Source organism: Nicotiana sylvestris, chromosome 7 (assembly GCF_000393655.2).
Source record: "Nicotiana sylvestris chromosome 7, ASM39365v2, whole genome shotgun sequence".
Classification (NCBI taxonomy): Eukaryota; Viridiplantae; Streptophyta; class Magnoliopsida; order Solanales; family Solanaceae; genus Nicotiana; species Nicotiana sylvestris.
In genome coordinates this window covers 108,329,919-108,342,312 of record NC_091063.1, presented here as the reverse complement: position 1 = coordinate 108,342,312, position 12,394 = coordinate 108,329,919, and the positions used below count along the sequence as shown (strand labels likewise).

The 12,394-nt window shown below is 39.3% G+C and overlaps 1 protein-coding gene across 4 annotated transcripts in view; it reads right to left on the bottom strand.

Annotated features, from left to right (window-relative positions):
- Positions 1–12,049, bottom strand: part of LOC104212255 (sister chromatid cohesion protein SCC4) — a 72,446-nt gene extending 60,397 nt beyond the window's left edge. For all 4 annotated transcript variants that reach the window (XR_011400977.1, XR_011400978.1, XM_070150808.1 and 1 more), the window contains exons 1-3: positions 11,649–12,049; positions 11,398–11,549; positions 9,990–10,131 (exon numbers count right to left, since the gene is read on the bottom strand). Coding sequence is in view for 2 of the 4 variants with exons in the window: in XM_070150808.1 (XP_070006909.1) it covers positions 9,990–10,131; positions 11,398–11,549; positions 11,649–11,861 (507 nt within the window). In the remaining 2 variants the exon portion in view is untranslated. The remainder of the gene's footprint in view (positions 1–9,989; positions 10,132–11,397; positions 11,550–11,648) is intronic.
- Between the last annotated feature and the right edge of the window lie 345 nt (positions 12,050–12,394).

Below are 12,394 nucleotides of genomic sequence, written 5' to 3'. Positions count from 1 at the left end.
GTTGTGTTGAGGCAACACTTCAAGCTTCTTCTTCTTCTGGGAAGATCGTTGAGCATGCCCCATCTGATGTTAGTGCCGGACCTGAATTTCCAGTTAAGATGCCGCTAAGGGCTCCATGCTCTCCTCTTTCCTGCTACCCTACTGGTATTCCTGGTCATTCCTGTAGCAGCGGGGTCCTAATTTCAGAGATTGGTACCCCTCAAGGAAATGGCGAGATTCTTTCGGCACCTAAAGTTCCTATTGCTAACAATGCTATGGTCTTGTATTCCTCCGGTAGGGGCAAGGAAAGGGTACATATAGAAGACGTCTGTCCAATCTCGTCACGGATTGGAGGAGGGGATATGTCTTTTTGGATGGAGGATAAACTATTAAACTTTGGGAAGTTTCTAGGTGTTTCTTTTGAAGGGAAGGAAGATAGAATGTTAGAACTGTTGAGGGAGATTAAGCAACAATCTTGTTATAATGGTGCAGGGAGGGAGTTGGGTCAAGGTGCAAAGCAAAATAATTTAGGGGGTGTAGTGGTGTACCGAAGAAGGGGCCGGGTGTGTGACAGGGAGGAAGGGAGCTCGGTTAGAGGGGGTGGGGAGAAGGGGGATATTGTTTTTTATGGAAGTTAAAATTCTTTCATGGAATGTGAGGGGGATGAATGACCCAAACAAAAGGGTCATCATCAAAGTGGGAGTTAGAAAGTGGATGCTAACCTAGTTTGCTTTCAGGAGACAAAAATGGAAGTTTTGTCGGATGTGATTGTGAGGAGTGTCTGGGGAGGTAGTTGGGTAAAATATGACTGGGTTCCAGCAGTGGGAAGTGCCGGGGGCATTCTTCTAATGTGGGATGATAGAAGCTTGGAGGTAAAGGAGATTAAGAAGGGAGTTTTTTCTTTAGCAGCTCTTGTCAAAGATAGAGTGAGTGGGATGGAGTGGGATTTGGGGGAGTGTACGGACCGGTAGGAGAAGGGTCAAAGGTGTTTTTCTGGGAGGAACTGGCCAATATGATGGGGTAATGGGACATTCCATGGGTCCTGGGGGGAGACTTTAACACTATTAGATTCCCGGAGGAGAGATTAGGGTGTAGTATGATTTCGAGGGCCATGGAGGAGTTTTCTGACTTCATCAATGATCACTTTCTCATTGATCTTCCTCTGTCAGGGGAAAGATTTACTTGGGCCAGAGCGAAGGATTCCAACTCAAGGTCTAGACTTGATAGATTTCTGATATCGCCCTCCTGGGATGAGCTGGTGCCGAATGTGTTGCAGATTCCTTTACCTAGGCTGACTTCGGATCATTTGCCTATCTTGCTAGATGGATGTAGAGGTAGGGGGTGTGCTCCCTTCCGATTCGAGAACATGTGGTTGAAGGTGCCAGGATTTGGTGACAAGGTGAAAGAACGGTGGACAAGCTACGGGGTATCAGGGACACCTTTATTCCGTCTTTCGAAGAAACTTAAATTGCTCAAGGGAGATATTATTAGGTGGAATAAGGAGGTTTTTGCGAGGGTAGAGGTTAAAATGAGGGAGCTTATGCATGAATTGGGGAATCTAGAGAGAGGGGAAGGGGCGAGGGAGTTAGATGAATCTGAGAAAGAGAGATTGGGGGAGGTTAAGAGGGAAATAGTCGAGTTAGCAATAGCTCAGGAGACTAGTTGGCGGAAAAATATCGAGGGCGTTATGGTTAAAGGAAGGGGATTCGAATACCAAATTTTTCCACAGGGTGGGGTTGCAAATCGAAGGAGAAGCTTCATAGAGTCCTTAGTCGTGGATGGGGTGAGGATTGAGGGAGAGGAGGAGGTAAAAGGGGCGATAGTGGGGTTTTATGAGAACTTATACAAAGAGGAAGTTAGTTAAAGACCAACTTTGGGGGGAATACAGTTCAACCACATAGGGGAGGGAGACAGTGAATGGCTAGAAAGGGCTTTCGAGGAGGAGGAGGTGCACGAGGCTGTGTCGAGTTGTGTTGGTGATAAGGCCCCCGGCCCTAATGGTTTCTCCTTGGCCTTCTTCCAGCTCTGTTGGGACACCAAAAAGGGGGAGTTGATGGAAGCCATTGAATACTTCCATGTGAATGGTGTTTTCGAGAGAAGTATCAATGCTTCTTTTATTACTATTGTGCCTAAGAACGAAGGTGCATCTTGTATTAGTGACTACAGGCCTATTAGTCTCGTGGGGAGCATTTACAAGATCATTTCTAAAGTGCTTTCCAATAGACTCAAGAAGGTTCTTGACGTGTCTGTTTCGTCCTCCCAAAATGCGTTTGTGGAAGGTAGGCAGATTCTGGATGCTGCTTTGGTGGCAAATGAACTTGTAGACTCCAGCAGGAAAAATAGAGATCCCGGCTTACTATGCAAGATGGAGCTTGAGAAGTCTTTCGACCATGTCAACTGGGAGTTCCTGGATTTCATTATGATGTGGATGGGTTTGGGGCAAGATGGAGGGGATGGATCAAGTTCTACATTTCCTCAGTCAGATTCTTTGTCCTGGTTAATGGTAGCCCGTGTGGTTTCTTTGGCAGCTCCAGGGGTCTCAGGCAAGGAAACCCCCTATCCCCCATGCTATTCATTCTAGTGATGGATGCTTTGAGTAAAATGATGGATCGAGCAGCGGGAGGAGGCTTCTTGAGAGGATTCTCAGCTTCGATCGGGTGCCCAGTGCCCGAAGAGTCTCTCATTTGCTTTTTGCGGATGATACCCTGGTTTTCTGTGATGCCGATATGGATCAGTTGACCTACCTGAAGCAGGTCCTGCAGTGGTTTCAGATAGTATCAGGTCTCAAAATCAACCTCGGCAAGTGTGAGATTTTCCCGTGGGTGAGGTTGCTAACATTGATGCTTTGTCTTATCTTCGCAGATGTAAGGTGGGCTCCCTTCCCACTACTTACCTGGGTCTCCCATTGGGCGCTTCGCATAAGGATACTACAGTTTGGAATCCAGTGATTGAAAGGGTTGAAAAAAGATTAGCAGGCTGGCAGAAACAGTACTTGTCAAAAGGCGGAAAAGAAGTGCTCATTAAAAGCACTTTATCGAGTATGCTCACCTATTACTTGTCCCTGTTGCAAGCTCCTGTGAGCATCACAGAAAAACTAGAGCGGCTTCAAAGGAACTTTCTATGGGATGCAGCGGATGGAACTAGAAAGTATCATCTAGTGAATTGGCAGACAGTCACTTCCTCAAAGAAATGGGGTGGACTTGGAGTAAAAGATCTTAGGGTATTCAACAGAGCTTTGTTGGGGAAATGGCTATGGAGATTCGGGGTAGAAGAGCATGCTCTATGAAGGGAGGTCATAGTAGAAATGTACGATTCCACGGGAGGGGGTTGGAGGACCAAGGCAAGCACAACACCTTTCGGGTGTGGCATGTGGAGGAGCATCATGAAGAATTGGGAATCCTTCAGTGGCAACATCTCTTATAAGGTGGGAGATGGAAGGAGAATCAGCTTTTGGAATTATAGGTGGTGTGGAGAGGATACTCTGAGGGTCTCCTTCCCCCACGTCTTCAGAGTTTCAAACCAAAAGGAATTGATGGTCCAACAAATTCGTAAGGAACATGCAGGGGGTAGTATGGGACCTCTCATTTAGAAGGAACATGCAAGATTAGGAGATTGCAGAGCTCCAAGATTTATTGACACTGCTATATGGGCAAGACTTGCCTCAGCCATCTTGTGATTCTTGGAGATGGGGTTTGCATGGCGATGGTCTGTTCACCGTAAAGTCCTTTTACCAGAGTATGTTGGTGAGAGAGGAGGCCTCTTTTCCATACTCCTCGATCTGGATTCCTAAGGCGCCCACGAAGGTGTGCTTTTTTGCATGGCTAGCGGCGAGGGGAGTGATTTTGACTGCTGAGAATCTGCGAATGAGGGGAATTACACTTGTTAGTTGGTGCTATATGTGTAAAAGCTCCGGGGAAGAAGTTCATCATCTTTTGTTGCATTGCCCTGTGTCCTCGGCTTTGTGGAGGGCGATCCTGAACCTTTTTGGTGTTCAATGGGTGATGCCAAGCACTGTAAAGGAAATGCTACATAGCTGGGCCGGTTTCCGTAGAAGAAAAAAGCAAAAGGCGTGGAAATTCGCCCTGTTAGCTCTCATGTGGATAGTTTGGGGGGAGAGAAATAGGAGAGCTTTTGAGGGGATTGAGTCTCCTTTTTCACATCTTAAGAATCGTCTTTTATCTTTGATCGCTTTTTGGTGCACTCATATAGCATCCATCTGCATAGAAGATTGGAGGTCTTTTGTAGAGAATCCTGTTCTGATGTAAATTCTCTACTTTTTGATATACTTCTTGTATACGGGAGTTCTCTCCCTTTTGATTAATATAATTTACCTTATCAAAAAAAAGATGAATTACTCTATGTTATAGCAGGAAATGTTGAAACCCCAAAAGCTACAAGAATTAAGAAAAACAAAACGTTCGACCATCTCCAAGAAGCAGTATGGGGTCAGTATGTAAATTGGAGGACAAAAAAAGAATGAGAGAGAAACATGTTATTGAGACATTCTGTACAATGTAATGATAATTGCGTTGCAACTCATGTAATGTAAATACTTCTAAATATCTGAACCAGTTCTTCCATGATCATATATGTTATGACTAATGGAATTTATAGAATTTGCTATATTACACAATTCCTCAAAAAACCCTTTAAGGTGTGGTATACGCACCGCATTTGATCAATTCACTTAAAGTGCATTGACCACAACTACACAAAGAAGCATAGGTTGGTCAGGGCTTTTAGTCACAATTTTTGGGTTACATATATATGCATGTATGTGCATGGCTGCATATAGATATGCACCTATTTAAGTAAAGTAATAGGAATGTTTGCTATTTATCGTGATATATTTGTGCAATAAGATAGGTATTTACACAAAGTATTCATATTTCTTTTCGTTCAGTGACTTCTCAATCAAGTATATACACACACCAGCATCGCATACTCTATAAATACTAGTCGTATCTCAACACCCATATCCGTACTCTTAACTGCATCATTGAGTCATAAAATTTAGGAAATGACAAATCTGACTTCTAGATCTCTATAAGTATCGGACGCTTGAACCCGCAGCCAAGTAACATAGAGAATGTGTTCTTAACGGATTCTATTTGTAACTTGCGACGGGATTAGGTTATACAATAAAAGATCTTTTGTTTCATGCACAAGTTATGCATGCATTATAATGCAAGGATTGTAATCTAGTGAATCATATTATTGGATTATTGTAGTTGCCATCACATATTTGGTTTTTCATACTTAAGTATGGATATATCCATTTAAAATGTGTTTGCTTTAAATTAGATAAAGTTTTGTTTTCAATAATACCTTGACCTATAAAACTAAATCCCGTATCCAATCTAAATTTAGTTTCTAGTATCATATGTGATACTCCTACCGTTTCAGTTCATATAACCCTGTGTGACTTCACACGGAGTTGAAGAAAAAATAAAGACTTTTGGAGCTTGTGATCTTAAACATGTCAAAGATTTATGTAGCTATAAAACTTTTGAAACTTGTGGTCTTAAACAAGCTATAACATTTGTGTGGTTAAAAAAGTTTGTCATTAAAGGTAAAATGAAAAATTTAAGTCAAATTGTTTCAAAGCTAGAAAAGGGTTATTAAGATTAAAAGGAAATAGGGTCAAAAAACTAAAACAAAGGAAATAGGGTTCATATCATCTTTGTCCATTGTTTCTATCCCTAAGTCTACAGGTAAGACACTATCTCATCCAGGATAGTGACTGGCTATGATTGAGGAGATGTTTGATTTACATGTGAGTGGCACTTAGGAGCTTGTTCCTCTTCCTTCAAGTAAGTCTACTGTTAGTTGTCGTTGGGTTTATGCGGTCAAAGTTGGCCTGAATGGCCAGGCTGATCGTCTTAAGGCTCGTCTTGTTGCAAAAGGATACACTCAGATTTTTGGGCTTGATTATAGTGACACTTTCTCTCCCATGACTAAAGTAGCATCTATTCGTCTCTTTTTGTCCATGGCTGTTATACGTCATTGGCCTCTTTATCAGTTAGACATTAAGAATGCTTTTCTCCACGGTGATCTTGAGGAAGAAGTTTATATGGAGCAACCACCTGGTTACGTTGCTCAGGGGGAGTCTAGTGGTCTTGTATGCCGATTGCTGCGCAGGTCACTATATGGTTTGAAACAGTCCCATCGAGCTTAGCTTGGTAAGTTCAGCACAGTTATTCAGGAGTTCGGCATGACTCGTAGTGAAGCTGATCACTCTGTGTTTTATCGGCATTATGCTCCTAATCTGTGTATTTATCCGGTGGTTTATGTCGATGATATTGTTATTATTGGCAATGATCAGGATGGTATTACTAATCTGAAGCAGCATCTCTTTCAGCACTTCCAGACTAAGGATATGGGCAGATTGAAGTATTTTCTAGGTATTGAGGTCGCTCAGTCTAGCTCAGGTATTGTTATTTCACAGCGGAAGTATGCCTTAGACATTCTTGGGAGACTGGAATGATGGGCTGCAGACCTGTTGACACTCCTATGGATCCGAATGTTAAGCTTCTGTCTGGACAGGGGGAGCCTTTTATAGATCCTACGAGATATAGGAGGTTAGTTGGCAAATTGAATTATCTCACATTGACCAGACCAGACATTGCTTTTCCGGCGAGTGTTGTAAGTCAGTTTATGGATTCTCCCGGTAATAGTCACTAGGATGCAGTTGTTCGCATTCTTCGATATATAAAGTCAGCTCCAGGCAAAGGGTTACTATTCGAGGATCGAGACCACGAGCAGATTGTTGGGTACACAGATGTTGATTAGGCAGGATCACCTTCTGATAAACGTTCTACGTCTGGATATTGTGTTCTAGTAGGAGGTAATTTGGTCTCTTGGAAGAGCAAGAAACAGAATGTAGTTGCTCGATCTAGCGCCGAAGTTGAATATCGGGCCATGGCTATGGCAACGTGTGAGCTAGTTTGGGTCAAGCAGTTGCTCAAGGAATTGAAGTTGGGAGAAATCAGCAAGATGGAACCGGTGTGTGATAATCAAGCTGCTCTTCATATTGCGTCAAATCTGGTGTTCCATGAGAGGACTAAACACATTGAGATCAACTGTCACTTTGTCAGAGAAAAGATACTCTCAGGAGATATTGTTACAAAGTTTGTAAAGTCGAATGATCAGCTAGCAGATATTTTCACTAAGTCTCTTACTGGTTCTCGTATTAGTTACATCTGTAACAAGCTCGGTACATATGATTTATATGCACCGGCTTGAGGGAGTGTTAAGTAGTTAGTCATGTATAGTGTCCCACATCGGGAAGTAAATACCTATTATTATGTAATCACTGTATATAAATAGGGTTGTACAACACTTTAATTCAGCAATAATATTTTTCCCGAGCTTTCTCATATCCATCTCATAAAAAACAAGCTACTTAAAAGTTATGAAAATAAAAGGCAATGTCTTAAATGTAGTTATGGCACCTCATGTTGATTGTGAGACTCAAATTGTTTCAATAATGCAGACGCTTGTGAAGTATATAGAACAGAAATCTTCTCACTATGCCAAATGACGACATAAATGCTAAGCTAAGTTACCTAAACGGACTTCGGATCCATCTATCTCTCTTTCTCTCGCTTCCCTCCAATCTCTCATTAAACCATAAAATGCTTGTCAATTCCTCTAGTGTTATTAAGAAAAATTATTGTCACTAGAAGTGATACCAACACGAAATCAAGGGTGAAGCGAAACAACTTTAAAGAAGCGTGTGCTTCAACCATTGAAGCATAAAGTGACTATTGCAATCTGAACGAGAAGCCATCGTTTCTTTGAACGTGACATTAAAAGATGTGATAAAAAAGAGAAATACGACTTGTTATTTGATTACTAGGATATCTCTCTAGATATGCTTCAGCATTTTCTATATTTTCCTTTTCTTTTCTTCTTGTTCTTTGGTCTGCAACGACTCTTCCACTATTCTTTTCCTTTCTTCATTTGCTTTTTTATTGTTGTTTTTTGTTCTTCAATATGACTATTTTCTTTTCATCTTTTGTGTGCAAGTTTTTTACTTCTGCTGTTGGACTTCTTTCTACTCCTCACTTACAGTCTCTCTTGCAGGCAATGATTCTTTTCTCCAATAATTTTTTTGGTTCTCTACTTAATTTTCATTCTTGGTTCGTGATTTATAAGTTGAATGTGAGGAAAATAATTAAATGGATCTTCGCAAATTACTACTAATCAGTTAATATGAAATTAATGTTCCAAATTAGCTTTTAAAGGCATGGACGAAAGTTAGGGACAGGACAAGGCGTAAGCCTCATGAATTTTAATTTACCAATTATAAGTAAGCAAAAAAAAAAAGATAAATTATAAAAGTTGCATAAAACAAGGACAAAATAATAGAAAATTCAAAAAAGTTGAAGAATATATGGACTATTAATTCAAAGATCTAAACTAATATAAATGTAATGCAAAAGTGTAAAAATTAATTATATACAAAGCAATAACAACATCATAGCAACACAAACATATTCTAGAAATTGGGTTCCACAATTGATTTTCAACATTTTTAAAACATTTTCAATCAAAATAAAAATCAACATGTATTATTCATATTTTAAAACGTTTCTTAGTAAACATTTGTTTCATTATTTTTTAGAAGGGGCATTTGATTTACTATTTATTTCTTTAAAATATAGAAAAATACATGGCAATGCATTAATTTATAAAACTTTCAACAAAATCCACACGTCATAAATCTATATCCATTTCAATTCTTTTACTTTCTTTTCTTTTTATATTCTCTAAAGATAATAGTAATCATCTACTCTAGAATATTCTTCTCTTTCCTTTTAATCTTTACACATACAAAAACCATAAGTATATATTTTACGAAGAAAAAAGGGAATGAAGCATTTATTATTAGGAGAATAGACAGGAGGGAGTCACAGGACATGTTGCATTCTCATTGCTTCTTTATGCTACCTACATCCAGGAAGCTCTGTCTTACTCTTTCTCTACCATCTTTCTTCTTCTTGTTCTAATTCCAAATAAATCATTCATTGTTTCCAACTTGTAAGATTCTTATGTATACAATATGATGGTGATTGCAAATATAAAACTAGATAATTGTATGTTGGATACTAGAATTAGTAACGGTGACAGCAATTTTGATGCTATAAGTAGTAAATTCTTATATGGCATTGAAGGGTGTGGCCTAGCCGACTTTCTTTCCTGCTCGATGGGTAAGCGAAGTGAGATGAAAACATAGGAGACCAGGGTGCACATCAGCTAGGTATTGGTGAACAATCACCAATACCTATAATGGTGGGAGGCAGAAAGTACCCAACGGAACAGCCTAGGTTCACGCAAGCCAACCAAGACACCACCCTTTATTAGAAGAAAGTAGTAAATCATATATGTTATGTAATTTTTTAAATTGTGTGTCTTATTTCGAAGAAGCGAGTGCTTTGTTTCTCGCTTAAAGCCCCAGGTGTCTTGCCGCCTTTTGCACTATTTGCTTTTCAAAACACTGCTTCCTCAAACTCTCTTGATCGTTACTGCATTACTTTGATTTCTGATTACTTTGAAGCTTTATCAACATACAACTCCAGTAATTTGCACACATAACCTCATCTTACAGATAAAGGGACAATGTTCATAATTTCTCAGATGTAATCATTGAACTCGGTACATTCTTATCTATACTTTTGTCAAAACCCAAGTTTCACGTCAAATATGTCTTGCGACTGTTGTACAGGTAAATACTCAGTAGACATGGGGATTAAAGGCTTCATGTTTTGCATTGCTGATGCATATACAGGAACACAATAAGTATTGATGCAAATACAATAATCCAATGCCTAAGATAGCAATTAAGAAACATTAAAAGCAAAAACAAAAAAAAAACAAAAAAAAAAAAAAGATATCAGATCAAGAATAAGAGTACAGTAAAAATACTGAATTTGCAGCTTCAAAACTTTGCCACTAGGCAACATCAAACTGATTTTATCTAAGATATTGTGCAGGCTGTATCTAACCTGTAACTCAGGATAGCACATTTGAGTTGCACAGATTAGGCCGTTTTCCAGCGCGGAGATTGAAGCATGATGATCTCCCTCAATTGTAAGAGCATTTGCTAGCTGAGAATTGAAGTTGCAGTACCATAACCTCCCAGAAAATCTTCAAGCAAGTTGTGTGGTTACAATCACAATAAATCCAGCACATGCAAAGTCAAAATCAATAGTTCAATATAGACTTAAAACTCAATTGTGAACTTTTTTAGAGTTGACTACACTTACTAAACCATAGAATATCACAGTTGGTAACTGTGCCCCTGTTTTCTTCTATTTGGTAAACCCCACCCAATAGTGGCTTTTCCACTCCCCCTTTGTGACTCGACTCTTAACTTCTTGCTTAGGAGTGGAGGACTCATACAACTAGCTCTCTCGTCGTAAACACTAAGGGTGTGTTCGGTATGACGGAAAATATTTTCCATGGAAAATGTTTTCCTAGAAAATATTTTCATGGAAAATGAGTGGTTTTATCACTTATTTTCCCTTGTTTGGTTGGTGAGTGAGAACTTTTTTTCGGAAAATATTTTTTAGTGTTTGGTTAGAGAGTAGAAAATAATTTTTTATGCTACTCTCCTCACCCCAAAGTCCCTATATTTCCTGCCCTCCCCCTCCCCCCTCCCCCCCAAATACCCAACATTTTCATGACTCTATTTTCTTTAAAGAATTTAATTATTCTTCTAAAAATTCACATAAACCCAAAGGAACTGATGAGTTGCTTTACTTTTTACGCAAAAACAATGTTAGAATTTGTGCTCCATAACTAAAAAAATACCCTTTTTTTGGTTGAAAAAGAAAGTACTATTTCTACAACATAAAAATACTCTTAAAGAAAGTACTTTTTACTAGATCATTTTGTTGAAACGAAAGAAAATACCTTTTACTACATTATTTTGTTGAAATGAAAGGAAATCTTTTTCAAAAATATTTTTTTGTTAAAATGAAAATAAAATACTTTTTTATCGTGAAAAAAAAATACTTATTTATATGAAATGAAAAAAAATACTCTATCTATAACATGAAAAGAAAGTACTATTAACAATATTTCTATTTAGGGTGGGGGGGTGGGGCAAGATGGGGTGGGGCTGGGGTGTGGTGGAGGGTGTGGGGGTGGGTTGGTAGGGGTTGGTGGAGATGACGAATTGGGAAGGTTGGAAAAAAATTTGGGAAAATATTTTCCCTCTCTTTGATAGGGAAAACATTTTCCCCCAATTGAAGGAAAATGTTTTCCAAAACATTTAAGCCAACCAACAATGGGAAAATTGGAAAATATTTTCCTTCCTACCAAACACACCATAATTCTACTAGCTTTTGCCTATATATGTGCTGTAACAGCCATCATCAATAGTAATACAAGGAGTAAGAGAAGGCATACCCATCTTCAGAAGTTGAAATAAGCTCTAAACCCTTGTTCAGTATCTGCTTTTGCGAAGGAATAGCCCCCACTAGCTGGTAACACTGGCTCAACAAGCTATATGCTCTGCACTTGAGCTCAAAGCATGACGGAATGGACTTTAACAGCAATTGCTGAACCCAATTACAGCATAGTTATTCAGTATCCAGCACTAAAAAAGTTATTAAATTCCAAATTACAGCATAATTGTTGCTGTTAAGCACATGACTTACAGAGCGTTCAAGGTGGGCTTTGGCATGGTTGACATTATTGGAGTGTTTAAGAAGGAGAGTGGCGATCCGAAGCCGAGTTTTAATTTCGATAATAGGAAGGAACGAAACGTGACTTTGACATATAGCTTCCAAGCATTTCACGGCTTTTCCAATTTCTCCCCCCTTCTCCTGATAATCTGCGAGTCCCCAAAGTCCCTCCGCCACTGCTTCCATTTTTTCAAAGTTCCTAGAGTTACCTGTCTCCTTACGCCACCGTTCGCTTCCCCTTCGCCGCCGTCAACCGCTATATATCACCGGAGGCTTAATTAGCGGGGAAATTTTACGATTTTTGGGGGCATTTCAAATTGGGGATTTGTCTATCTGGGTCAACCCGTTTGACTCGCGCAGTGAAATGACTGGGACAGTGACCCTTGTAAATCGGACTATTTTGGACTTCTTTTGGATTTCGACACGCGCGATTATTCTTCTTTTTCATATGTTTTTTATTTTAATAAACAAATTGATTTTCTCTTTAGAAATCAAAAATATAGATGTGAATTTGTTGAAATTCACTTGACAAAATTGTGCGTTGCACAATAGATAATATTTTTCTTGTCACGGCCCAACCTACGGCCGCGACAAATAACGAATACTAAGTGTCGATCATCACTAAACTTGCTCATAATCTACTAATCATGAATATAAACGGATAAACTAAACAATCATAAACATAGCTGATAAGCACAGTACAATTTGGAAAGCTGACA